The sequence below is a fragment of the Moschus berezovskii genome, chromosome 22 (assembly GCF_049115385.1).
Source record: "Moschus berezovskii isolate FMDL1 chromosome 22, NW_MosBer_1.0, whole genome shotgun sequence".
NCBI classification, from domain to species: Eukaryota; Metazoa; Chordata; class Mammalia; order Artiodactyla; family Moschidae; genus Moschus; species Moschus berezovskii.
This window is the reverse complement of record NC_142481.1, coordinates 10,870,237-10,896,214: the sequence shown is the minus strand read 5'-3', so window position 1 is coordinate 10,896,214 and position 25,978 is coordinate 10,870,237. Positions and strand designations below refer to the sequence as shown.

The 25,978-nt window shown below is 54.3% G+C and overlaps 1 protein-coding gene across 1 annotated transcript; it reads right to left on the bottom strand.

The window, feature by feature from the left end:
• Window positions 1-390: 390 nt before the first annotated feature.
• Window positions 391-25,208, bottom strand: EXOC3L2 (exocyst complex component 3 like 2). The gene is made up of 12 exons (XM_055411886.2): window positions 25,014-25,208; window positions 20,322-20,860; window positions 16,781-17,414; window positions 15,118-15,229; window positions 14,037-14,138; window positions 13,842-13,942; window positions 13,530-13,640; window positions 11,945-12,080; window positions 9,032-9,154; window positions 8,411-8,566; window positions 6,204-6,325; window positions 391-3,626 (listed from the first exon to the last, which is right to left on the bottom strand). Exons 2-12 carry the CDS (start codon window positions 20,842-20,844, stop codon window positions 3,344-3,346), a joined length of 2,403 nt encoding a protein of 800 aa, XP_055267861.1. The 5' UTR covers window positions 20,845-20,860; window positions 25,014-25,208; the 3' UTR covers window positions 391-3,343.
• Window positions 25,209-25,978: the final 770 nt, after the last annotated feature.

Below are 25,978 nucleotides of genomic sequence, written 5' to 3'. Positions count from 1 at the left end.
GCATGGCACTTGGCATGCTGTAGGTGCCAAATTAATGCTGCTGTTAGGACTCTTCTCCCATTTTACAAAAGTGGAAACTGAGGGCATTCCCTGGTTTCCTAATGGTTAGGGCTCCTGGGCTTTCACTGCTGTGACCTGGGTTCAGTCCCTGGTCAAGGAACTAAGATCCTGCAAGCATGCAACAAGGTCAAAAAACAAACAAACACGGTGGAATGAAGCTCAGGGTAAGGTCAGAACTTCTCAGGGAACCAAGAAAATGTTTGTAATCTAGAAAAAAAAAAAAAAAAACGTGGAGCACAAAACTCATAACTAAAAAGTAGAAACAGCCTAAATGTCCATCAGCTGCATGCGTGTGTGCTAAGTTGCTTCAGCTGTGTCCGACTCTTTGCAACCCCATGGACTGTGGCCCGCCAGGCTCCTCTGTCCATGAGATTCTCCATGCAAGAATATTGGAGTGGGTTGCCATGCCCTCCTCCAGGGGATCTTCCTGACTCAGGGATCGATCCCTCATCTTTTATATCTCCTGCATTGGCAGGAGAGTTCTTTGCCACTAGCGCCCCCTGAGAAGTCTGTCCATCAGCTGATACATGGATAAATACAATGTGGTACAGCCACACTGTGAAATGTTATCTGACAATGAAAAGAAATGAGGTACTGACACATACAACACGATGGATCTTGAAAATACTTTGCGAAGTGAAAGAAGACAGGCCCCCAAAAACACTTCTTTATTCACAGTAGCCAAGATATGGAAACAACTCAAATGTCCAGCAGCAGATGAGTGGATAAAGAAAATGTTGTAAAGCCATACAGTAGAATATTATTCAGCCTTAACAAAGAAATCCTTCCATTTGTGACAATCATGAGGTGAAGTGAAATAAGCCAGTCAAAAAAGGACAAATTCTGCGTGATTCCACTTACATGAGGTATTCAGAATACTCAAACTCTGGGGGTGGGGGAGGGACAGACTGGGAGTTTGGGGTTAGCAGATACAAATGGCTACATATAAAACAGGTAAACAACCAGTTCCTACCATATAGCAGAAAGAACTATATTTAATATCCTATAATAAACCATAATGGGAAATATGAAAAGACTATGTATATAGATAGGTGTAACTGAATCACTTTGCTGTGCAGCAGAAACTAACACAACATTGTAAGTCAACTATACTCTTCAATAGAAAATAATAAAGATTAGTTCAGATTCATCAAAGTAGAGAACAGATGGGAAGCAGGAGGGGGAGCGGGAGTTGTTTAATGAGCACGCAGTTAGAGTTCAAAGCTCTGCTGCGCAGCACTGTGGCAGCAGTTACCACCACTGCATCGTGCACCGAGAAATGTGTTAAGTGTGTAGATCTCACGTTGTGTTCTTAACACCCATACACACATACACACACACACACAGACCCCATATTCTGTGATCCCATTTACACAAAAACGTTCCAGAACAGGCAGATCTCCAGAGAGAAAATGGAGACCAGTGGTCACCAGGCCCTGAGAGGGATGGAGGGGTTGGGTTGATGGTTAAAGGGGTGCAGGGTTTCTTTAGGGGGGATGAAATGTTCCCAAAATTGACTGCAGAGGTGACTGCACTGAGCTGTGTGCTTTAAATGGATGACTTCTCTGCTGTGTAAATTCTATTTCAATACAGCCATTGTTAAGTGGGGCACCAAAATCTTGACAAAGAATCCTGCCAGACTGAGATGAATACACCTTACATTCAGTTCAGTTCAGTCGCTCAGTCGTGTCCGACTCTCCGCGACCCCATGAATCACAGCACGCCAGGCCTCCCTGTCCATCACCAACTCCTGGAGTTCACTCAAACTCATGTCCATTGAGTCGGTGATGCCATCCAGCCATCTCATTCTCTGTCGTCCCCTTCTCCTCCCGCCCCCAATCCCTCCCAGCATCAGAGTCTTTTCCAGTGAGTCAACTCTTTGCATGAGGTGGCCAAAGTATTGGAGTTTCAGCTTTAGCATCAGTCCTTCCAATGAACACCCAGGATTGATCTCCTTCAGAAGGGACTGGTTGGATCTCCTTGCAGTCCAAGGGACTCTCAAGAGTCTTCTCCAGCACCACAGTTCAAAAATGCCCACAAACTGCAGCCGGTTCATTCCTCAGCTCCCCACTCGTATATCCATGACACTGGAAGTGTCACTTTAGGATGTGAAGTGAGGGGCATATGTCCTCTGGATATCTTACCTTGTCCTGGGCAAAGGGAGCTTAAGCAGTTCCTCCGGGAGGGACAGGAACGACAGCCCAGAGAGGGTCAGCTGCCTGCCTGGCGTCACACAGCCCTGGGGCTTCAAGAGACCATCAGACGTCACATGTGAGTTCAGATGTGCTCAAATGTGCGTGAGGTTCCAACCCCAGCCTCCACTCTGACCCCTGGCTGCCTCCTCCTTCCGACTTTGCAGAAAGGAAAAAAAAAAAAAGCCATGCCAGGAAGCATCCATCATAGCCTGTCCAACTGGGCCGGAGGGGCAGGGGTCAGCAAGGAGGTGACCTCAAGGTCTCCGTGGGGACTAGGATCCGGAGGCAGGGCTGGGGGTGAGAGGCTGGAATTTTTCCCACCCTGACATTTTCCTGCGTCAACCCAGGAGGGCGCCCTGGATGCCGCCAGCCCTGCCCCCAACCTCCTTCCTTTCTTGATACCGCTTCCCGCCTGAGGATGGGGGAGGGGGGTGTGCCAAGGTGGAAGCGCTGGGCCCAGGAGAGAAGGCACTTGGGGATGGACAAAATGAGGGTTGCTGGCCCAGAGAGGCCGAGGGCCTGCCGTAGAGTCACGAAGCCTCGGGGACCTGGTGTAAATGGGGTGGCACGGCTGCTTCTGTCCTGCAGGGCCTCCCGTGGCCTCCACTACCCTGCCCAGGAGTTGGACCCTAGCCCAGCCTTGGGTGTGTGAGAAGCCCTTGGCCCTGGGCCCTGCCCCGGTCCTTCCTCCCCCCACACACTGGGGACTCAGCCCTTCCTTGTGTTAAATAGAAACCTCTTTATTCTAAGTATCGTACGTTCCTTAATACATTGGATTGAGGCCAGACCTTGAGGTGAGGGGAAAGGGGGGGGCCTGGGATGTTTGTGTACAGCCTTCCAAAACGCCACCCACCCCATGCTGAGTTGGGGAGCTAGTGCTGGGAATGGGTTTCATGACCTTGGGAAAGTCCTTGCTCCTTCTAGCCAGTTTCTCCTCGGAACAGGGAGTTTGGGGGTAGGGGAGAAGACAGCTAAGGATCTTGCCAGCCCAAGGGTCTGTGGTGCCAGGCTGGGAGTCGAGTCGGGGTGGGGGGGGATGGTCTGTCAGCAGCAAAGATGGGGGGCACTGAGGCAGGGTTGGGAGAGTCTCAGCGTCGGGCCTGGGGCCGTCGCAATGGAGATGGAGTCGGAGGCCGAGGCCAGGGCAGGCAGGCCAGCCGGGAGAGGGGGAGGCGGCCCAGGAAGAGAGGCAGGCTGAGGCAGATAGGTGGCCGGGGCACGGGGATGTCTGCAAAGAAGGCTCGGTCCCGAGGCGGGGACAGGGCTGCCACCTCGCAGAGTTCCAGGTCCCGGGTCACCGCCAGGATCTCCTGGCGGGCAGCCGTGTGGCGCAGACCACGGATGTCAAGGAGCGTTGCCACGTGCTTCTGCCTGGGGGTGGAGGAGGAGGGGACAGGTGCATGGGGGCCTCCAGACACATTCCCAGCCCACCTGGGACAACCCCCCCTCAGCTGTCTCTTCCAGAACTTGTCTTAGCTCTGGAGCCCCTTTGCTCTCTCCAGATCCCTCCTCCATATCAGTTCCCCCCAGATCCTCCCTCCCCACCAGCCCCCCTAGATCATGCCCTTCCCACCAACTCCCCCAGATCCCACCAGCCCCCCTCCAGAACTTCCCTCCAAACCCGTTCCAAATCCCCCTACTCACAATGGATTCCAGAACCCTCACCTCCAAAACCGGCACAAGAATCTTCCTCTTCATCCCATCTCAGCTCTTGATTAAAATAACCTTCCATCTTCACCCCTAGCTGAGCTCAGACCACTCCTGAATGACCATTCTGCTATTCTCACGCCTGTTTCAGCTCTGGACTCTGCAGCAACCCTTAACTTCATCTTCACTTTCATCTCACACGCCTCCACATCATCACTCAGATCTAGCCTGGAAGTGCTCACCCCCATCCCTATCCTAACCCTCACCTCACCCCAACACCCGGTCTAGAATATTCTCCATCACTGCCATTTGGATTCTCGTCCAAATTCAACTTCAGAACACTCACTTCACCACTAGCCCATTCCTGGAATTGTTATCAAGCAAAATTCTCCCCCAGAACCCCAAATTCACCTTGGGGACCCTCACTCCCACCAGAAACTTTGTGCTCAAAACTAACTCTATTCCACAAACCTCGCCCCTGTGCAACACATCGGAACCTTCCCTTCACCCAATCTCAGCCCCAGATCCCGGATCCAAAACTCAATTCCAGAACCACCATATTTCAATTCAATATCCTGCACCCAACATTCATTTCCAGAACTTTCATTTCAAACAAGGTTCTGGGGTCTTTACCACCCCCTTCAATCCAGCTCAGCATCTTCACCTGTCCACATTCCAAATTAGAAATCCCCATAGCTCCCAAACACTTATCTAAAATGGGACTCAAGAACCTTCCAGCTCAAGTGAGCTGCAAAACGTGGCCCCCCGAACTCAGCTCTGGAACCCCTCCTCCCAGGCCAGCTGGAGACCTTTCAAACTTGGATATGCAACTGGTGGGCTGTATATCCGAGTTCAGATTCAAGTTCAGAAACCCCAGTCCAGCAGGAATGCTGGGACCCCTACTGCTACTGCTGCTAAGTCACTTCAGTCGTGTCCGACTCTGTGTGACCCCATAGATGGAAGCCCACCAGGCTCCCCCGTCCCTGGGATTCTCCAGGCAAGAACACTGGAGTGGGTTGCCATTTCCTTCTCCAATGTGTGAAAGTGAAAAGTGAAAGTGAAGTCGCTCGGTCGTGTCCGACCCCTAGCGACCCCATAGACTGCAGCCCACCAGGCTCCTCCATCCATGGGGTTTTCCAGGCAAGAGTACTGGAGTGGCTTGCCATTGCCTTCTCCGGCTGGGACCCCTACTGCCATGCAACTCTGGAATGCTGTGCTTTCCCAAGGACACAAGTCCCACACCTCACAACCAGAACTATTCATCCTGAATCAGCTCCAGAGTTCTTACCTTCAGCCCCAAGTTCTGACCCTAAACCCAGCTGAAGCGGTACTCCCGGGTCCTGTGGGGTGTGTCTCTCTGAATACAGAATGTCTGTCTGCCCAACCAATGCTGTAGGACTACTGCCACCACCACCTTATGCAAGTGGCAGTGTTGTGTGGTGGTCAGGAGTACCAGCTTTAGAGCCTATTGCCTGGGTTCAAGTCCAAACTTTGCTGCTGGCTAGCTGTGACATTTCGGGTCAGCTAGCTAATCTCTGCCTGCCTCCGATGGTGCTAAGCTCTCAGAACAGTGCTTGCCTTTTACCTGCAAAGAATTTCTAAAATAGCTTTCATTCTAAAATAACTCTTACTTATAGAGTGGGTGTGTGCGATGCTGTTTTAGGTCTGACCTAAGGACTCAGTAAGCAAGAACTGGTGTTATTACTGCTGTCACCACTGCTGCTGCTAAGTCACTTCAGTCGTGTCCGACTCTGTGTGACCCCATAGACGGAAGCCCACCAGGCTCCCCGGCCCTGGGATTCTCCAGGCAAGTCACACCCCACTAATCGTATGAAAAGAGAGCTACTGTCCCTATGGATCAGAGGAGGAGACTGAGGCCCAGAGAGGATCACAGAGAAAGGAGAGTCCATCAGGACCTGAACGGCCCCTGCCACTATCCCAGTGCGTGTGCGCCCGTGCGCCCCTGCGTGTCCCCGAGTCCCCCGCGGCTCCCCTGATGGGCTGGCCCTTCCTGCCGGCCAGGCGGCCCCGCGCCCCGCCTGCCCCGGGCTTCCTGTCACTGCTTGTTTGTTTGTGAGGCCTGGTGGCGGCGGCGGCAGCGACGGCGGCGGCAGAAGGAGGGAAATCGTATTAATAATGCCCTGGTTTCCAGCAGGAAACGGCCGTCAGACACGCTCGCCGCCTCCCTCCCTCGCCCAAGAGGCAGGAAACGCACGGACGGATATGCCAGGGCTCGCGGGAGACCTCGGCCCTTTCGGCGGCAGAAAGGGACGGGGCGGCCGTTGGGGGTGGGGATCTCACCTGATGTCCGGGTAGTCTCGCACCAGCACCCCCACCTCCATCTGGATGCTCGGCGTGTCTTCCAGGCGGAGAACTTCGGCCAAACGGGGCACCACGGCGTCCAGCCACGAGGCCTGGGACTCCTGCAGTTAAGAGAGGACCCCGGGCTCACACCCTCGTCCCCAGTCAACGTTTACCCGCTCGAAACCACCCTCTCCAGAGGCCCCGCCGTTTTCTCGTCGGTAAAACCAGGCAGAGGGCGGGCTGTAGTCAGAGATTATCTGGAACCTTTGGAAATTTGAAGGAAAATCCGTAATATAATCTACTGTTTGTAGATAATTTGGGGCTCAGGGACAAAATGTTACCATTGGGGGAAATGGACAAAGTATGCCAGAGATCTCTCTCTCTGCACTTTCTTATAACCACATGTGCATCTACAGTTATCTCCCCACAAATTAACAAGAAAAGTCCAAGGACTCTAGATTAGAAACTCCCGGGATAGCCTGAGTGAGACCCTTCCGGTCTTGCTGATTATAACTGGGGACAAATAAGATTTGCTGATTTTAAATGCTTGGATTTGGGAGCGCTCAAGTTCTGAGTCTCTGTTGCATTTAGCGACTCTCTGTGCTAATGTTCAGGATTCCAGGTCTTTTTATTTATTTATTTATTGGAGGCTAATTATTTTACAATATTATATTGGTTGGTTTTGCCCTATACTGACATGTATCTGCCCCGGGTGTACATGAGTTCCCCCTCCTGAACCCCCCTCCCACCTCCCTTCTCCCTTTATCCTCCTTCTGGGTCATCCCAGCACACCAGCCCCGAGCATCCTGTAACATGCATCAACCCTGAACTGGTGATTCGTTTCACATATGACAACATACATGTTTCAATGCCATTCTCCCAAATCATCCCACCCTCACCCTCTCCCACAGAGTCCAAAAGACTGTTCTATACACCTGTGTCTCTTTTGCTGTCTCATATACAGGGTTATCATTTTCATCTTTCTAAATTCCATATATATGCATTAGGATACTGTATTGGTGTTTTTCTTTCTGGCTTACTTCACTCTGTATAATAGGCTCCAGTTTCATCCACCTAATTAGAAATGATTCAAATGTATTCTTTTTAATGGCTGAGTAATACTCCATTGTGTATATGTACCAAAGCTTTCTTATCCATTCGTCTGCAGATGGACATCTAGGTTGCTTCCATGTCCTGGCTATTATAAACAGTGCTGCAATGAACATTGGAGTACATGTGTCTCTTTCAATTCTGGTTTCCTCAGTGTGTATGTCCAGGAGTGCGATTGCTGGATCATATGGCAGTTCTATTGCCAGTTTTTTGAGGAATCTCCACACTGTTCTCCATAGTGGCTGTACTAGTTTGCATTCCCACCAACAGTGTAAGAGGGTTCCCTTCTCTCCACACCCTCTCCAGCATTTATTGCATGTAGACTTTTGGATAGCAGCCATTCTGACTGGTGTGAAATGGTATCTCATTGTGGTTTTGATTTGCATTTCTCTGATTATGAGGGATGTTGAGCATTTTTTCATGTGTTTGTTAACCATCTTTATATCTTCTTTGGAGAAATGTCTGTTTAGTTCTTTGGCCCATTTTTTGAATGGGTCATTTATTTTTCTGGAATTGAGCTGCAGGAGCTGCTTGTATATTTTGGAGATTAATCCTTTATCAGTTGCTTCATTTGCTATTATTTTCTCCCATTCTGAAGGCTGTCTTTTCACCTTGCTTATAGTTTCCTTTGCTGTGCAGAAGCTTTTGATTTTAATTAGGTCCCATTTGTTTATTTTTGCTTTTATTTCCAATATTCTGGGAGGTGGGTCTTGGAGGATCCTGCTGTGATTTATGTCAGAGTGTTTTGCCTACGTTCTCCTCTAGGAGTTTTATGGTTTCTGGTCTTACATTTAGCTCTCTAATCCATTTTGAGTTTATTTTGGTGTATTCCAGGTCTTAAGCCCCTTTAACTGATCTAATCGCCACAACAACGCATAGGGATCATTTTTCTCATTTGAGCCCAGAGTGAGCTCTCGCGGGGAGAAAGCTGACTTTTTACCCGCAGAGGGCAGAGATCACAGTGTTACAGTTGGGTACAAGTTGGGTGAGGGTCTCATTCTAAGCCCCCACTCCCAGCTATCGAGTCCCCAGATTCCCGGAAGCCAGGGTTTTCCTGGTTTCCCGCCCTCCCGCCGCCCTCTGACCGCACTGACCAGCCGTCGGAACAGTCTCTCCAACTGCGCGGCGTCCTCCCGGAGCCTCCCGGCCACGCGGCTGCGGGTCCGCGCCGAGCCACAGCGCAGGCGCCCGCGAAACAGGGGCCGCACGTACTCGACGAGCGCCCGCCGGTGCAGCTCGGCCACCAGCGCCTGGGGACCGGGCAAGCCGCGAGGGGGTGTGAGCCGCCGATGGCCCTCTCTCCGCGCTTCCCACCCGCCCGTGCCCACTCCGGGTACCCAACGGGAACCCCTCCCCGCCCCCAGTCCCCTGCCAGTTCTCCTGACTCCTTATGGCGAACCCCTGATTGCTCCCTAATCAGCCCGCAAGCCCACCGGCCCCCAAATGATGCCCCATCCCAGCCCTCTCGGCTTTCTCCGGAGCTCCACCTCCCAGAGGCCCCAACCTTGCCGGCAACCCCCTCCCCCGCTACACCCCGATACCCGTGGGCACCCTCCGGGCAGACCCCAGATTGAGCGCCACCTATCTCTCCCTGATAGAGTTGCTCCCCACCTAGAAGAGGTCTCTCCCGGCCGAACACTCTGGCTCCCCTCCGCCCTCGCCCCACGGCCGCCCGGGTTCCATCCCACACCCCTCCCCTGCCCAAGCAGACGCACCTGGTAAGGCTCATCCTGCATTCTGCGCAGCGCCAGGGCCTTAGCGCCCAGCGTGCCCACGATGCCATCCAGGGCCTCCGAGCTGCTCAGCCACTTCCTGCGCATCAGCTTGCTAAAGTGCGGCTGGGTGGGACAGAGTGAGCAGAGGTTTGAGGCTCGCCTCCTTTCCACCCTCTTTTTTCACTTAGCAATTCAATATTTGTTCCCCAAACTCTGTTCCCGCACAGTGCTGGGGACACAGCAGTGCGAGAGACAGTCCAGCCCTGCCTCCCTGGGGGCTCACAGTCCAGAAGGGGAGACGGACCCATTCCCAGGGGGTTAGGAAATCCAGAGGGGAATGGCTGAGTCAGCATAGAGAGTCAAGGAGGGTTTCCTGGAGGAGGGGTCCCCAGAGCTGAGGCCCAGAAGATGGTCACTCTTAGCCAAGTGAGGAGCGGAAGAGGGAGTGACTGAATCCAGGGGAAAGCCACTCTGAAGAAGATTCAGATTTCAGACGGGCCTGCAGGTCAGAGGGCCAGAAAGGTCAGTGTGGACAGCAAAACGATCTAGATAATTCACAAGCAAAGTGAAAATGGGAGACCTTTGTTCAAAAATAGTTACTTAAGAGGCAGCAGAGTGTTAAACCAAGCTAAGGGCCAATCTAAGCAGGGAAAGGAGTTAGGGTTAGCAATGAGGGGGAAGGTCATGTGTGACTGCCCAGTGAACAGATGGGGCTGGTCAGGTGAACGGAGCAGAGCACACCAGCCTCCTGGGCTGTGTGAGGATCTCTAGATTTCTCCTGAGGGTACTGGGGAGCCATGGAAGGTTCTGAGCAGGAGAGGGAGCAGATCAGCTTTGTTCTTCACCGAGATGGCTGGGAGGGGGCAAGACTGAGGCAGAAATGGGGGTCTGGACGGAGGGGGAAGGGATGAGGAGAAGGCAAGAAGAATACAGGTAGTAGACACATAGGATGCAGCGGGTGGTCAGCTGTCGGGGGAGGGGCGGGAGGCATCTGGATCCCGGAGGTGGGACGGGGAGTGGGTCTGTCCCTGAGATGGAGGCTGGGAGGAGCGAGGGGAGATGCTGCTGTTGGGTGGACAGTGGGAGCAGGAGGTCCCCAGACACCTTTGAGGTTGGTGTCCATGGGGGCCCGAAGCAGGATCCTATCCCATTCGGCCCTGCACCCCCTTCCTGCTTTCTCATTCCACAGTAGCCCAGTTTTCTGATCCTCCAAAAATGAGGCCTGCGGGCTTTTGTTAGAAACAGGTGTGACTCAAACAAGCCGCTATTCTTAGCACAGCACTCGACTCGGAAAGTGTTGCTGTTGCTATGAACTCTGTACATTTACGAAGATCACAATGATCAGTACCCGAGAGCTAAACACTTTATGGCCGCAAGCCCATTGCTTCCTCACAGCCATCTGCGAAGGCTGTGCTCATTTTCCAGATGGGCAAACAGCGACCCCAAAGGGAAAGCCATTTGCCCAGGACCCCCTACCTGGAAGTGGTACCACCAGGCCTGGAATAAACACTGTACCTAATTCCCCCACCACACTCACTCACTTTCATTCCCATACTTGTCCATTTAGTCATTCAACAAACATTCTCTGAACCTTTCCTGCTTGGCCCAGCCCTGTGTGGATCACTGGGAACACATCAGAGAACTCTTGGGGACACAGCACAAAATGAGATAAAACTCCAAGTGCGTGATCATCATAAGCCTTTGGGGGGAATCTGAATTCTGATCTGATATGTGATGATATTGAGGACTGATTGTTCCATTTGTTAGGTAGGAGAGTGGTAGTGAATTGTGTTTTTTTAAAAAGGCCGGATTCCTTATCTTTTTGGAGATACAGGTTGAAGTGCTGATGGATGATGACAGGATGTCAAGGATGTGCTTTAAAAGAAACCAGTGGGCAGGAGAGGTGGAGCTGATACTTGCTGGAGAGGTCATTCTGTCGACTTTTGTGTATGTTTGAAATTTTCCATTACAAGAAAGTTATTTTAGAAGCATTCCAACAAATCCTTGCCCTTGAGAAGCTAACATTCCAATGGGAGGAGACAGATTGGGAAAAAAAAAAAAAAAAGCAAAGGATACAGCATGGCAGGTAGTGATAAGTACTTTGGAGACAAACAGAGCCTGGGGGGGAGGGGGAGTCTCAGGGGGCTTCTATTTTAAATAGGACTGTCAGAGGAGGTCCTTCTGAGAAGGTGACATTTGAGTCAAAACTTGAAAGAGGTGAGAGAGGGAGCTCTGGGGCTATTGAGGGAAGAGAAGTCCGGCAGAGGGACCGGGAGGTGCAAAGGTACTGCAGTTGGAATGAGCAGCTGGCGGGTGGATATGGCTGGAGCGGAATGAGCACGGAGGGGACTGGGAGGAGATGAGGTCAGAGAGGGAAAGGGCAGACCATCTAGGCCCTTGGGGGGCCACAGCGAGGACCTTGGCTTTTGCCCAGAGTGAGCTGAGAGCCATGGAGGGTTCTAAGCAGAGGTGGGACATAACCTGACATATGCATGGACTGAGCACAAAGTGCAACCAGGGCCACACACAACTCTCAGCTCTGCTCCCCGGTGTTCCCAGCAGCCCCATTCCTGCCTCTGAACCTTGTGCCCTCTGCGCATGTGCAGGAGCCCAGAGATGAGTAAAGGGGGCTCTTGGGGTTAGGAGAGGCTGGGCAGGGATTTGGGGGACCTCAGGGAGGAGGAGCTCCACCCAGTCCCCAAGGCCCCTTCCCGCTGATGGCTATCCTCCCCCGACCGTGTCCTCTTGCCTCTTCCTTCCTGCACCCCCACCCCACTAAACCACCCAGATAGAGCCGTTACCCCACCCCACCCGCTCTGCTTCCCGAACACTGAGTCATGGGCTAAAAGGAGCTGCAGGATGAGGTGGGGGCGCCCCCTTACCCTGGCCCTACCCCAGCCCACCGCCTCTCACCTGCAGCTCCTGGAACAGCAGGTCGGTCAGGATGCGGTGGCAGAGTCGGGTCACGCGGTCCAGAGCGCTGGCGGCCGCTTCCCGGGCTGGCTCACTCTCAGGGGGCCCCACTCGGGCCAGGCGCTCCGCCAGAGCCCTGCGGGGGTCCATGGAATCAAAAGTCATGGACCCCAACATCTCAGCCCAACTGTCTGGACCTGTCTCCCCTTAGACGGGCCCTATTTTGTGGGTCACAGGGGTGACAGGTCAGAGGGGGGAGCTGGCGGGAGTCAGGGGCTCTGGGGAGGGCCTGGGGTGAGAAATATCAGGGGATGTCTGTTGGGTTGGGGATTTGGGGGCTCTGTGGACTGTCTGGGGGTCTAGGGGAATATAGTGGGGAGGAAGCGGTCTCTCTCGGTCTGTTTCTCTTGGTGCTTTCGGGGTGAGAGTGGGGATGCCTCCATCCTAAAAGTCTGTGACTCTAAGGGACTATAATTCTAAAATTTCTGCCTTTCTCATCTTCTGTCCTTGCAACAGTTGATGACCATCTCCATCACTGAAAGGAGAATAACCTGGTTTGGATGGCACTTGGCACTTTCTGCCCAAATTCCGGCGGACCCCCTTCTGAGAACATATCCCTGAGTCCCCACACTTGTGCCAGGTTTTTCTCTACAGGAGAGTGGAGGCCACTGTTCATCCACTGCAGACAGATTAAATGAATGATGGCAGATCCGGACAGTGGACAACAGTTCAGATATGAAAGAGGAATATGAGAACTCTTCAGGTGCTCCCAGAAAGACGGCCAAGGTGTAAAAGGGGAAAGGACAGGGTGTGTTCAATATTTTACCATTTGTATTTTGGGGGGAGTCATCCCCCCCTTTTTTTGGCTATGATGCAAGGCATGTGCATGTGGGATCTTATTTCCCCACCAGGGATTGAAACTTCGTCCCCTGCAGTGGCAGCACAGAGTCTTAACTGCCAGGGAAGTCCCTGTATTTCTTTTTTTTTTTTTTAAGGGAAGAAATAATATGTATGTACATAGTAATATATTTACTTGTGTATGTATGAAATATGCATATGCATGACATCTCTGCATATGCATGAACTGTGCCTCTGCATGTTTACTGGTAAATGTATCAAATAACCCTGCAAAGATATGGGAGACATTAGTAATAAATGGACCAGAGGAGTAATGGAGGGAAGCTTTTCACTGTATGCCCTATTGTATCTGGAAGGCATTCCCATCTTTAAAAATTCAGTTAAAAATAAGTCAAAAAAAAGGGAAGTGATATAGCTGAATCACTTTGCTGTACAGCAGAAATTAACACAACATTGTAAATCAACTATGCAAGTAAGATAAAAACATTAAAAAATGTAACTCCTAGAGCCTGGCTCCTAGGTTCCTGTAATTCCAACACCCCCAGGTTTTCATTAGTCTATAATCTAGTGATGCTGTGGTTCTAAGACTCCCAGGTTTTAGGATTCTCAGGTCTCCTGTATATGCCTCTCGGGGCCAGGTGTGCAGTCCCCACCTGGGATCCAGGCAGCCCAGTTGAGCTTGTCACCCTGGACTGGCGTCTCCCCCATACCCTGTGGATGCTCTCACCTCAGAGGGGGGCCACAGTTGACCAGGGAGATGGTCCTGCTGATGTAGGTGTCGGGTGGCAGTTCGCGGACTCCTGGGTTCTCATGGAATCGCTCCACGCGCTGCTGGAAGCTGGTGGGAGGAGAAAGGGGAAATGGCAGACAGCTGGAAGCACCGCAGGATAAGGGTCCCCGGCTGGGCAGTCAGTCCTGCAAAACCTGTGATCCCTACAGAGGCGCCGCTGCCCATCTTGACTCGATTCACTTTCATCTGTCCTCTCTCTGTTGGATCCCGGGTCCAGAAGCCCACCCCGCCAGCCCCCGTCCTCCGTACCTCTGCAGAAACTCTGCCAGCCCTCCTAGGCAGCAGTGGGCCATCCGCTCCCCAAACTCCTGGCTGATGCGGGGCGCTCGCTCTGTGTGTTCCTCCAGCAGCTGCGTGGTCCAGGGGGGTGAGGAGGGGGTGAGGAGGGAGCCAGGTCCCATTTCCCACCCCAGCTGATTCTCCCTCCTCTTCCCCGCCCCATACCTCACACACATCCTGGGCCAGGTTGCTGGACCAGTCCTCCGTGCTCCCCCAGTGCTCCCCATCCTCCTGCAGCACTCGAAGCAGGGCTGCCCGAGTCTGAGCCTGGAGGAGGGTAGAGGCAGGAGTCAGAACCCCTGGAGCCTCTCCTACCACAATCCCCATACTTTAGGCCCCAGCAGGTCTGGAGTCTACCTGTGAGCTCATCAAGGTGACACCGGAGAGGGGCTGGCCCAGAAAACTGCCCCAGTCCTTCCCATTCCTAAGCCTTCAATTTGACGCCTGATATTAAGAGTCTGTGGTTTTAAGGCACCTCCATCTGATAGCCAGAGGGCTTGAGGGTTTATTCTCTCATTATCTGATGATTCTAAGACTGCTCTCAGGTTCCACAAAACAGTTCACTCAGGGTTTCCAAATTCTGTGAGTCAAGAATTCCAAGACTCTGAGGTTCCCAGGTTTACACATCTCTGATTATCCAGTCCTGCCCTGTCTTCAGTTCAGTGAGTCTGACAATCTAGACTTGTTGGAGTCTAAACCTCAAAGCTTCAAGTTTAGAACCAAACTAATTAGAATCAGAATTGCAACTATTCTGATTTCTGTGGCTGAGGCAGGACTGGCTTTTAGACCAGAAACACGGCCACGGCTGGGATGGGTGTTTACAGCAGGGCCATTCTGCTTAGTGGTAACTATGCCCGGCCAGTTATTAAGCATGTTTATTTACTATCAACCCTGCTTATATGCAAAGATGTTTTGATGCCCTCTTTCTGTGAGTCCCTGGGTCTGTGAGCTGAGGTCTTGGACCGACTCTGTCTTGCTGTAAGATTTGAAGTGTCTGAATATATTGAACGTTTACCGAGTGTCCCTATGCCTGGCTGGGTGCTTGAGATACACTGAACATGAGACAGAATTGATCAGTATGGGCTTACATTTCTCTCTTTTGGACAAAACTCAGAAGTCCATAAAGGGAAAAGGGAGATGGAAATAGGGAAAGGGGGAGGGGAGAGGCCCCCCAAGCCCGGTGTAACCCCTCCCTCTCTGCAGAGTGCCTCCCACTTCCTGATCACCAATGCCAAGTTCTGGGTACCTTCACGTCTGTGACACATTCATCCTCCAAGCCACGAAGGGTGCCGGGCGACAGAAGGGGCCCCAGCTCCCCATTCTCCAGAGCAACCATGTCCACCAGACCTAGGACCTCTCTAGGGGTGGGGGAAAGAGACAGGGGTCTGTGAGAGCCGGGGCTGGACGACTGAGCCCCTCCCTCCACGCTGTCCGTGTCTGTGACCTGAGCCGCTCCCTTCCTCCCTCGGGGCCAGCTTTGCTCATCCCTCAAAGGAAGTCTCTGGAACTGTTGCTCCCTTGGCTCCAACTCTCTGAGTCAGCTCCCTGATGGATGGTGTCCGGGCAAGACTTGGTGGGATCAAGTCCAGACGTAACGATCTGGCACGCAAGGTCTCACCCACCAGAGGTTCACAGGACAGAAGCTCCCTTCCACCTCCGCCCCTAGTCCCTAGGGCCTCGCCTCGCCTGGTAGGCCTCTTCCATCAGCCCTCATCCCTGGCTCCTGCCCTTCTGCGTGCCCCGGCCTGTACCATGCCATCACTTTCCCCACACTTCCCCACTACCCCCCGACCCCGACACCAGCCTTTGGCTCATGGCATCCCCTCAGCCAGAAGCCCCATCTCCCTGAAAGTCAGACTTAACTTCTCACATCCTAGGCTCCCTATTCTGCCTCCCCCTCTGATAGTCGGCATGTGAGTGTCATGAGCAGATATTCCCAAATGGGATGTGGGTTGGGGGTAACTGTTGCCTTACTATTCTTCTGGTGTCAGCACCCTGATTTTGAGGAGGAACCACCCACTCCCTCTCCTTCCAGTGTGTGGTTTGGGTGTGGCTGATCCCTTTTCCCTGGAGCCCATAGTGACCCAGTTATTGCTAATCATGGTATTCCATCCTCTGGCCACAAGAATGGAATGTTTTAAGGTCCAAAGGCTCGATGGTTATAAAATTCTAGGACTGGAAGTGTCAATGGTACTCAGGTTCTAGATGCTAAGATTATAGAATTCAAGAGGCTAAAACTGTGAAGGATCAACAGTGTCAAAGTTCTAGGATCCAAAGAGGGGATAGGGAATTTCCTGGTGGTCTAGTGGTTAGGACTCTGAGCTTTTACTGCTGAGGGTGGGTTCAGTCCCTGGTCGGGGAATTAAGATTCCACAAGCCTTACATGGCAGACCAGAAAAAAAGCTAAGGTATAGGACTCAAAAGGCTCATCACTGCCAAGGTTCTAGAATTGAAAACGTCATCAGTTCTAAAGTTCTAAGACTGGAAGAGTCACTGGGGCTGGTGCCCTAGGGTTGACGGCTAGAGCGCTGTATGAGTTCTAGAATTTAAGGGTCAACAGTGCCAAGATTTCAGGAGGACAAGGGTCACTGGTGCTAAGATTCTCGGATTAGAAGGGTGGGCAGTGCTAGAATTCTAAGAGTGCAAGTGTTGAGGATTCTAAGGTGGATGGTGCTAAGGTTCTAGGATCAGAAGGCTTCCTGTTGCTGAGCTCTAGGTGGAAAGCGTGCTGAGCCATAAGGTCCTCGGACTGTCAATGTCACCAGCGCCCAGTCTGGAAGGGTCAAAGAAGTTCAAGTTCTAGGATCGAGAGTCCAGGGTCCTTAGGGTCTGAAAAGGCCGGGACTGGACGGGGTGCAGGGAGGCGCGTCCTGCGCGGCCTCGGCCGCTGACCGCTGGTCCCGGCTCACCTGGGGTACACCTGGTTGTGCCAGTGCAGCAGCGCGTAGCGGTCGGCCAGCGGCAGCCTCCGGCGGGCGGCGGCCCCGATCCACTCGGCCAGCGCGTCGTGGTAGCCGCGCAGGTAGATGCCGAAGGCGCCCAGGCCGGCTGGGTAGGAGGGCGCCAGGCGGCCCCGCACGACGCCCATGTCTTCCAGCAGCCGTCCCCGCAGCGCCTCCAGCTGCCCGGCCAGGCCCCCCGGCGCCCCCGGCGCCGCCGCCTCTAAGCGCTCCCGGGCCGCACGCGCCACCGCCTCGGCCCAGCGGGCGCGCAGCTTGCGGGCAGCCTCGGGTCCCCGGCGCCCGTCGGCCGCCTCCTCCTGCACCAACACCTGGCCCAGCTGCGCCACGGCGCCCGCCCCAGAGCCCGCGCCCAGCCCGGGGCCCGCCAGCGTCTCGCGCACCAGCGCCCACATCTCGCGCTGCAGGGCCTCGTAGAGCAGAGCCACGTCCCGCGCCCGGCGGCCGCCGCCCGTGCCCTCGGCCTTGGGCGGCCCGGGCGCGCCGCCCCCCGAAGACGCCAGCTCTTCGGCCTCCAGCTCCAAGATGTGCTCGTCGGCCCGCGCGAGCTCACGCTGCTGGATCAAGCTCAGGATCTCCAACACTGTGGGCGCAAAGCGGGCGATCAGGGGCTGGAAAACGGGGCGGAAGGGGGCGAAGAATGGGCAAGGGTGGGAGGCGAAGGGGAGAAGGTTCAGGGTGGTGAGGGGGCGGGGCAGAGGTGGAGGAGGAGGTCTGGGGAGGAAGGTGAGGAGAATGGAGAGAATAAGGAGGGGGGTCAGGACTTGGGGAGGGGAGGATGGGGGAGAGGGGATGAAGAAGGGAGGGAGAGGGTCAGGACGAGGAGGAGACGGGAGAGGGCTGGGGAGGGAAGAGGGGGTTTGGTGATGGGAGAGGGACTCTGGATATGGGAAGGTCAAAAGACCAGAGGGTGTCTACTCAGGAAGAGGATAAGATGGGAGAGTCAGAGTAAGATGGGGGTAGGGGTTGAGGAAGAAGGAAAGGATTAGAGCTTGGGTAAGGGGTCAGGGCTGGGAAGAGAGTATCAGGGGGTGGGTTAGGATATGGGGAGGGGTCGGGGAGCTGAGGGCGGAGAGGATAGAAAACATGCATCAAGATTTTTTAAAAAGGCATCAGAGAAAGTGGAGAGGCTGAGGGACGACAGTCAGGTCCAGGTGAGGGAAGAGATGGGGGCTTGGAGGTGGGAGGAGGAGGTGAGGACCAGAGGTGGGGCTTTTGGGGTGTGGGCAACTGTGGGGGTGATCTGGCTCTCTGGTGATTTCACACTCCCCCAGGAGAGGGGAGTCCTCTGAGGGGCTGAGAGGCCTCTGAGTGAAGGCAGAATCAGGGTCCCAGTGGCCCAGGGTTACCCCCAACACCTCCCCCCACCCCCCTTCCTCCCTGGCAGAGAAACTATTTCCTGGCTAGTGCTATTTCTGCCCATCCGTTTCCAGAAGGCGGGGGCTCCACTCACCCGCTTTGCACCTCCCTGCAGTGCCCTCCCAGTCCCTAGGGCGCCAGGCTGAAATAGCCTCTGATGCAGGATGTGGAAGGCATCAGAGGATGAAGAAAGGGGACTCCCGTGCTGGGGCAGCAAGGGCTGTCCGTGGGGGGAGGCCAGGGGTGGGGGTCGGGGAACAGAGACAGGGCTGGAGGCGGGGTCGGATGAAGCTGGGGGTTGGGACAGGGTTGGGGCTGGGATGGAGTGTCAGGATTGTGGCTGGAGATGAGGATGGGGTGAAGGTGGGGGCTGGGGTGCAGGAATTTAGGATGAGAGCGAGGTTAGTACTAAAATCTGAAGAGGGAGGTGGGGAAGGAATTGATGACGTCTGGGCTTTGGGGTAAGGATGGGGTTGGAGATGGGTTTAGGTGAAAGCAGAGTTTGGAAAGAAGGAGGTGAGTTTGAAGAAGCCTGGAGGTGAGCTGGGGTTAGCAATGTGGAGAGTTGAAGTTGGAGGTTGGAAGTGGGTGGTTAGGATTGGGACTGAGAGGGTGCATTTGGGTTAAGGGTGAAAATGGGGGCTGGGAATGTGACTCGACCTGAACGAGGAAGTTGGGTAGGTGAGTGGGGTTGCGGTGTGGGGGGGGGACACTGAGATAGACCTGGGGTTGGGGGTTGGGAGTGAGATGGAAGAGGGGAAAGAGTTGCACACAGGGGCGGGATTGAGGCTGGGATGAGAGGAAAGGAACGGGCCTCGGCCCGGGACTGGACCGCTTGGCAGTTGTCATGGTGTTGGGCATAGCTCTCAGGTTAAAGATGGCATTTGGAAAAAGGGATGGGTTGAGAATAAGCGTGTGGATGAGACAGATGATGGTGTTGGAATAAGTGTGACTGGAAATCAGAAAGGCTCCGAGGAAGACACTGGGGTTTGGGGTACAGCTGGTGTTGAGGATACAGCCAGAGTGGCATTGTGAGTTGAATTGTGTTTGTCCCCCCAACCTCAAAAAAAAAAAAGATATGTGAAGCCCTAACCCTTACGACCTCAGAATGGGATCTTATTTGGAAATAAGTCATTTGCAGAGGTCATCAAGTTAAAATGGGATAACAGGGTGGGCCCCGATCCAGTGTGACTGTTGTCTTTGTAAGAAGGGAAATTTGGACACCAAGACCGATAGGCACAGAGGAGAAGACGAGGTGAAGATCGAGAAGGCCACAGCCGATGGAAGCGGGAGGGATGCAGCTACAAAGCCGGAAACACCCAGCGGAGTGCCAGAGGTTGGCAGGGGCCAGGCAGGTCTCAGAGTGGGCGTGGCCCTGCCAACACCTTGATTTCAGACCTTTTCAACTGCAAGAGAATAAACGTCTGGTCTTAAGTCAGCCAGTTTGTGTACTAACAGGAAACTAACCCAGGTGGTGATGGGTTTGGGGGGATGTAGCCGGGAGATGGAGGGAGACATCAGGCATGGGGGTGACCTTGAAGATGAAACTTGGGCATAAGTGGAAGTAGGGATGAAGTTGAAGGTGGAGGCTGAGGCTGGGGGTTTAGGATTGGGGTGGAGTTAGGGTTGGGGTTCAGAGTGGAATGGAAGAAGAGAAGAGATTGATGATGGAGGAGGTTGAAGTGAGGGTTGGAGTTTGGGGCCAGAATTAGGGCTAAGAATGGGAACGGGGTGGACTGTGGAGGTTAGGGAGGGGTCTAAGGTCAAGGTCAAATGTGGATACTTTGAAAGGAGATGGTATTGAGGCTGAATTTGAGGGGAGTAAGGGAAAGAGGATTGAAAATGGAGACAGGGATGGGGTTGGAGGAGATGAGACCAGAGTTGGTGATTTGATTGTCGTTGGACCACGGGGCAAGGTTGAAGGCGGCAGGTGGAGAAAGGGACAGAAAGGGCCTGGGGGTGGAGATGGGGCTGAAGCTGGAGCTTGATGATGGAGATTAGGACTGCAGGAGGGACGGGCTGGCCCTGTCCATGGAGGTGGGCGGATGGAAATTGGAGATGGGAATGGCAATGATGTCACAGGTAGAGACACCGTGATTCTCCAGGTCTTTAGCCAGGGCTCCCAACTCACCTGACAAGGGCTCTTTCACCTTTGGGGGCTCTGGGACCTTGGGCGGGGGCTCGGGAGCCGCCTCACCCGCGGGCACCACCCTCTCAGCCAGGGACGCCCGCCGGGGCTTGGGCGCACGCCCCAGCCTCAGGAAGGCCAGTCTCCCTGCAGCCTCTCCAGCCGCCTCCTCGTCGCCCTGGGCTCGGATCCCCTGAAGTCTGGCCAGGAGGCCGAAATCTGCTGAGCTCCTGCGAATCCCTGGCGACAGCACCCGGCCCAGGAAAGAGCGAGGCTGCCCATCCCCGGGGCTGCCTGCCCGCCGGCCGGGGGTTTTGCCCAGCCGGAAGGGGGACAGGCCTGCCAGCTTCTCCAGGGTGGCTCGACGACGACATGACGTTCCGTTGGGCAGAGCCCCCAGCTCCCCAGCCTCCTCTTCTTCCAGTCCTGAGACTTCCTCAAAGGGGTTCTGAGAGGACCTCAGAGGCAGCGTCCCTGCCCGGGGCACCTTAGAGTCTGCCACCCCTAGACTCTTCAGGATGGGCATTTTGACAGGAGAGGACCTGGGGGAGGGGGGAGTGGACCGTCGGTATTGATGGTGACAGGTGGCACTGATGACAGTGCCTTTGTGTCCCCAGCATTTTGGAGCATGTGTGCCAAGCACTGGCCTGAGCACTTACACACCCCTGGAACCTGCACAACCTCACGAGGTGAGCGCTGTCACTATGCCCATTTTGCAGATGAGGAAACTGAGGCTCATGAGAGCCTAACATGCCACGGTGATTCAGGGACGAAGCTGGGATCCAGAGCCAGCCCTGTCTGATTCTACATCCTGGGCTCGTTCCCTGGAGCACTGGCGTTCAGCCCCTTCCCCTTCCTCACTCCTGCCCTGGGACCCTCCTATTCCAGGAGAAGACAGGCTGAGAGGGGAAGGTCCCCTCCTACGTGGGGACCCTGACCGCACCCCACCATCTAGCCAGGCATCCTGCTCACACTCTCGGGCGCCTTCGTCTCCTCTCCATCCAGTCAGTACTCCTGTCGCCTCTACCCTATTCATTCCTCCAGCTTTTACTGGGAAAGATCCAGAACAAGCAAATCCATACAGACAGAAAGATTAGTGGTTGCCAGTGACTGGGAGAAAGGGACGGGGCCTGACCACCTAATGGGTACAGGGTTTCCTCTTAGAGGGATGGAGATGCTCTGGAATTTGTGGTAATGTTTGACCACCCTTGTGAATACATGAGGTGCCACTGAACTGTACACTTTAAAACAGCTAATATGGTACATTTAATGCTGTACAGATTTTACCACACACACACATACACACTTCTTAGGTATTTGTATCAGTCCAGCCTTGTGCAGGCACTGAGGACACAGCAGTGGACAAGGCAGACCCAGTCTCTGCCCCTGTGGGACTGGAAACTTCCAGAGTCTGGCCCATTCCATCTCCTATATCCCTGTCTCCTCCCTCTTCATGGCTCCTACCCTAGTCCAAGCCCCCTCCTGCTTCTCTACTTCAGCCTCCTCCCTGATCTCCAGCCTCTAGTCCTCCAGTGCACCTTTGAGGACCTCGTTAGGGCTCAAACCCCCCCTCCCCTTCTCTTAACCCTCCATGGCTCCCCAGTGCCCTCAGGACAAAATTCAGGCTGGCCAGCTGTATCCCTCATCAGCACTATCCCACATTTTCCTCCTTCTTCCTCCAGGCCCCTCTGGGCTTCAACATCTGCTTCTGTCCATGGAACTCTGTTCTCCATGGTCCATTCAGGCTTTGGGACCCAGCTCAGATGCTGCCACCTCCAGGAAGCTCTCCAGGATACCCAGGCTAAATCAGGTGCTCCCCTCCTTGATATTCCCACTCTGGGTCATCACTGTCTCGGGATGGGTCTGTGAGCCTCGAGAGGGCTGAGTCAGGACTGTCTGGGTCACCACTGCGTCCTCAGCTCCCAGGGCAGGCACTCGGAATGAATGGGGGCCAAACAGGAAACAAAGGAATGGGGCAAGGACTTCATTTCTCATGGGGGAGGAAGAATGATAAGTCAAACTGGAGAGGTCAGCAAGAAGTAGGCTAGGCAGGGCCTCAAAAATCATAAGGAAGGGCCTGAGCTTTCTCCCGAGGGCACTGGGGAGCTGTGAAGGGCTCTTTTTCCTTTATTTTAACTTTTGGCCATGTGTGGAACCTCAGTTCCCCAACCAGGGATTGAACCCACACCCCCTGCATTGGAAGGCAGAGTCTTAACTGCTGAAACGCTGGGGAAGTTCTGGAAGGGAACTTTGAAAACAATGAAACATTCTGAATGTTGTCCAAACATTCAGAAAAGTATAGAAAACAAATAAACACCCTTGTGCTTAACGATCCTAGCTGCATCTAACGCAATTATATGCTCTCTTGGCTTCAGTTTTTTGTTTTCTAAAGAAATAAGCATTGCAGAGCATTTCCTGGTGGTCCAGTGGTTAGGGGGCTTCCCAGGTGGCGCTAGTGGTAAAGAACCCGCTTGACAACACAGGAGATGTGAGTGACGCAGGTTTGATCCCTGGGTCGGGAAGATCCCCTGGAGGAGGGCATGGCAACCCACTGCATCCAGTATTATGCCTGGAGAATCCCATGGATAGAGGAGCCTAACAGGCTATACAGTCCATAAGGGTTGCAAAGCGTTGGACACAACTGAAGTGCCTTAGCATGCACCAGTGGTTAGGACTCTGCGCTTTCACCGCCAAGGGCACAGGTTAGACACAGGTCAGGGAACTAAGACTCAAGTGCTGCAAATGCACTGGAGCCTCCCACACCCCTCCCCGATCCCGCCTGCTCTAGCCCTCTCCCAAGGAACGCCATCCCTTTGCCTACCTAGACTAGTACCCAGAAATACCACATTGTTTCGCGTGGTTTCCAAACTCTCTGTAAACACTACCTGACTACATGTATCCCCTGCAGCTTGCTTTTCCTTTCCTCACATTTTTCGTGTGAGACTTGTTCGTGCCTGTCTCTGTGGCTCTAATACTGCATGCTGTATTTCACTGTGCAACTCTGACAAAATGTGTGAAGTTTCAGATGTCCCCACATCCTCCTCTGGCCAGACACATAGGCTGTTTTCAACCGGGACAGGGTCGGAGCAGGTTAGGGACAGGGGCAAGATGGGGCACTGGGGGTAGGGGTGCATGGGGGCACTGGGAGGAAGCCAATGCTGAAGGGGCCCTGAGCTGGCTGGGCTGTGGGCACAAGCCTCTCCTTTGCTGGTGGTGACCCCACTTCTTTCCTCCCTGACTTCAGTCTCCAGACCTTAGCCGTTGTCTCTCAAGCCTCCTGTTCCTCAAAACACCATCCTAGCCTCTCTCTAGTCTCCATGTTCTCCGATCCCCCCGGGAGGCAGTCACCATGGCAACCCTTGCCTGGAACCCCTGTGGCTGTGGGCAATTGGTGCCAGCCCCTCCACACACACACACACACACACACACCCCACATACTGATTCTCTGGCATCTTCCAACCAGGGCTCCACAGGCCTCATCTCCAAAATGGCTCCATCATCCCCTAGAACTGGCTCCATCATTCCTCCCCCGCAAAAACTTCCCCTCCCCCTCAAAACACGGGCCTTTGATTTCCCTCCAACAGTAGTCAACACCACTCAAACTAGATCTTTTTTCACTCAAACGAGATTTGACATTCCTACGCCAGCTCCCACATCCACCCCTAAACTGGGACCCCTCTCCCCCCAGATCATTTCCAACATCCTCAGACCTGTCTGCAACATTTTCCCAAAACTGACCCCGACGTCCTTCCCCTTCCTGGCTCCAGCGCCTACCTCTGCAACCTGACTCCGACATCCTGGCCCCTCCTGCGCCCTCCAGCCCCCTTGTCGGCCTCCGGGTGCCCGGCCCCTGACTCACTTCCGAGGGATCCCTCAAGCCCCCCAGCCTCTGGGCCCCTGCAGGATGTCTTGGCCACCAGAGCTTCCCTCTTTGGGCTCCTCCTCCTCTTCCTTGCTGCCAGCCTTTCCCCAGTGCCCTGAACCTTTTGCAGGCCAGCCGGCCTGTTTGCAGAAGTTATCACCTCCAGTCCCATGCCCATGATCAGGGAACTGCCCTGACCAGCTGTGTCCTGCTGCTGCTAAATCATTTCAGTCGTGTCCGACTCTGTGCGACCCCATAGACAGCAGCCCACCAGGCTCCCATCCCTGGGATTCTCCAGGCAAGAACACTGTGTCCTACACAACCCCAATCCAGACCCTGCCCGCAAACAACTCCGTCACCAGCCCTGCCTGTTCCAGGTTCACCTACATCTTCAATCCCAGCCTAGTCCCACCTCCTGTTCTAGCTCCATCCCAACCCTGGTCACCTCTCCCACCTCTGGGACCCCACCTCTTGGGGACGGAGCAGACCGCCCATCCCTCTCTGGCCTCAGCCTTCCCACCTGAACTCAGAGAGCTTCCGACCCAGTGACATCGTGTCTCTCTTCTCCCTTGGTGCTTCCAAGCTCTCCATGACTCCCTGGCAGCCTGGATCATCAGAGTCCCCACGGCGTGCCCTGCACCCTCCTCCTCCTGCTGCCCCTCTCCTCCCTCCAGCCTCTTGCTGGCTGACACCCCCCCACCAGGTCAGGCCCTAGAGTTTCTCTTTGCCCCTAGCCTCTCCTGGCCTCAGGGCACATGTTCTCCCAAATTCTGGTCCAGCCCCCAATTCAGAGGTGCTGGGGGCATGAGACTCCCCTCCTCCTGCACACTCACCTCCTTGTCGGTGTCCCTCTGTCTCCGCTGCTGTCCTGTGTTGAGGCTACTTCAGCCAGGACTGCCAAGAGCTTGGATCTGAGGAGGGGGGGTTAGAGGAGGTCAATTTCCTGCCAGGAAACCCCTCCCTCTCTGGGGCCAGGGGCGGGAAGGACTTGTTATCTGTCTGCCCTTTTAGGCCAGGCTGTGGTTGGGCTGGGAAGAGGGACAAGGCTGCAGTCAGGCCCCACCTTCATCCACCCCGACCGGAACTGGCAACCCCGCCCATGCTTCTCTTCACACCTCCCAAGGTGACAACACCATCCTGGGTACCCCCCAGACACCCCATGCTGGCTGGTTCTCTCCTGGGTTCCCCGCTCTGGGGTAAAGACATAGAGGAAGGTTCTGCGGGGACCAGGGGCTGGTTGGAGGCCTCAGGGGGTGGCCCTGGGCAGGGCTTTGCTTTGGTGGTTCTTTCTGCCTAAAAGCCCCTGTCCCCAGGTCTCCATATGCCTGCCTTCTCGTTATTACCCAGGTCTCAGCTCCTTTCCTCCAAGGAGAGGTTCCTACCAGCAAAAGCACTTTTGCCCGTCCTGTACTCTCCTCTCTCCCTCGGAGACATTGCTCAGATTTGTCAGTTCCTTAGAGCACTTTCTACAATCTGAAACGATCAAATCCCTGTCTCCCTGGTGGATTTTCTGACTGTCCCAATCAAACGTAAATTCAGTGCAGATTTTGCTTACCTTGTTCACCGTGATAACTCTAAACACATGCCTGGCACACAGTAGGTGCTCAGCAAAGATCTGTTAAGGGAACGCACCAGTGGGGATAGAGCAGCGCTAAGGATGGGACATTGTGGATGAGGATGGCAGGTGGGTTGGGGCTAGAAATGGGTTGCGGTGGATGGAGTGAGATGCAGGATTAGGGTTACTTGCAAGGCTGGCTTTTAGGCTTAGGTGGCCCTTCGCGTTCCCAGGCATAGTATC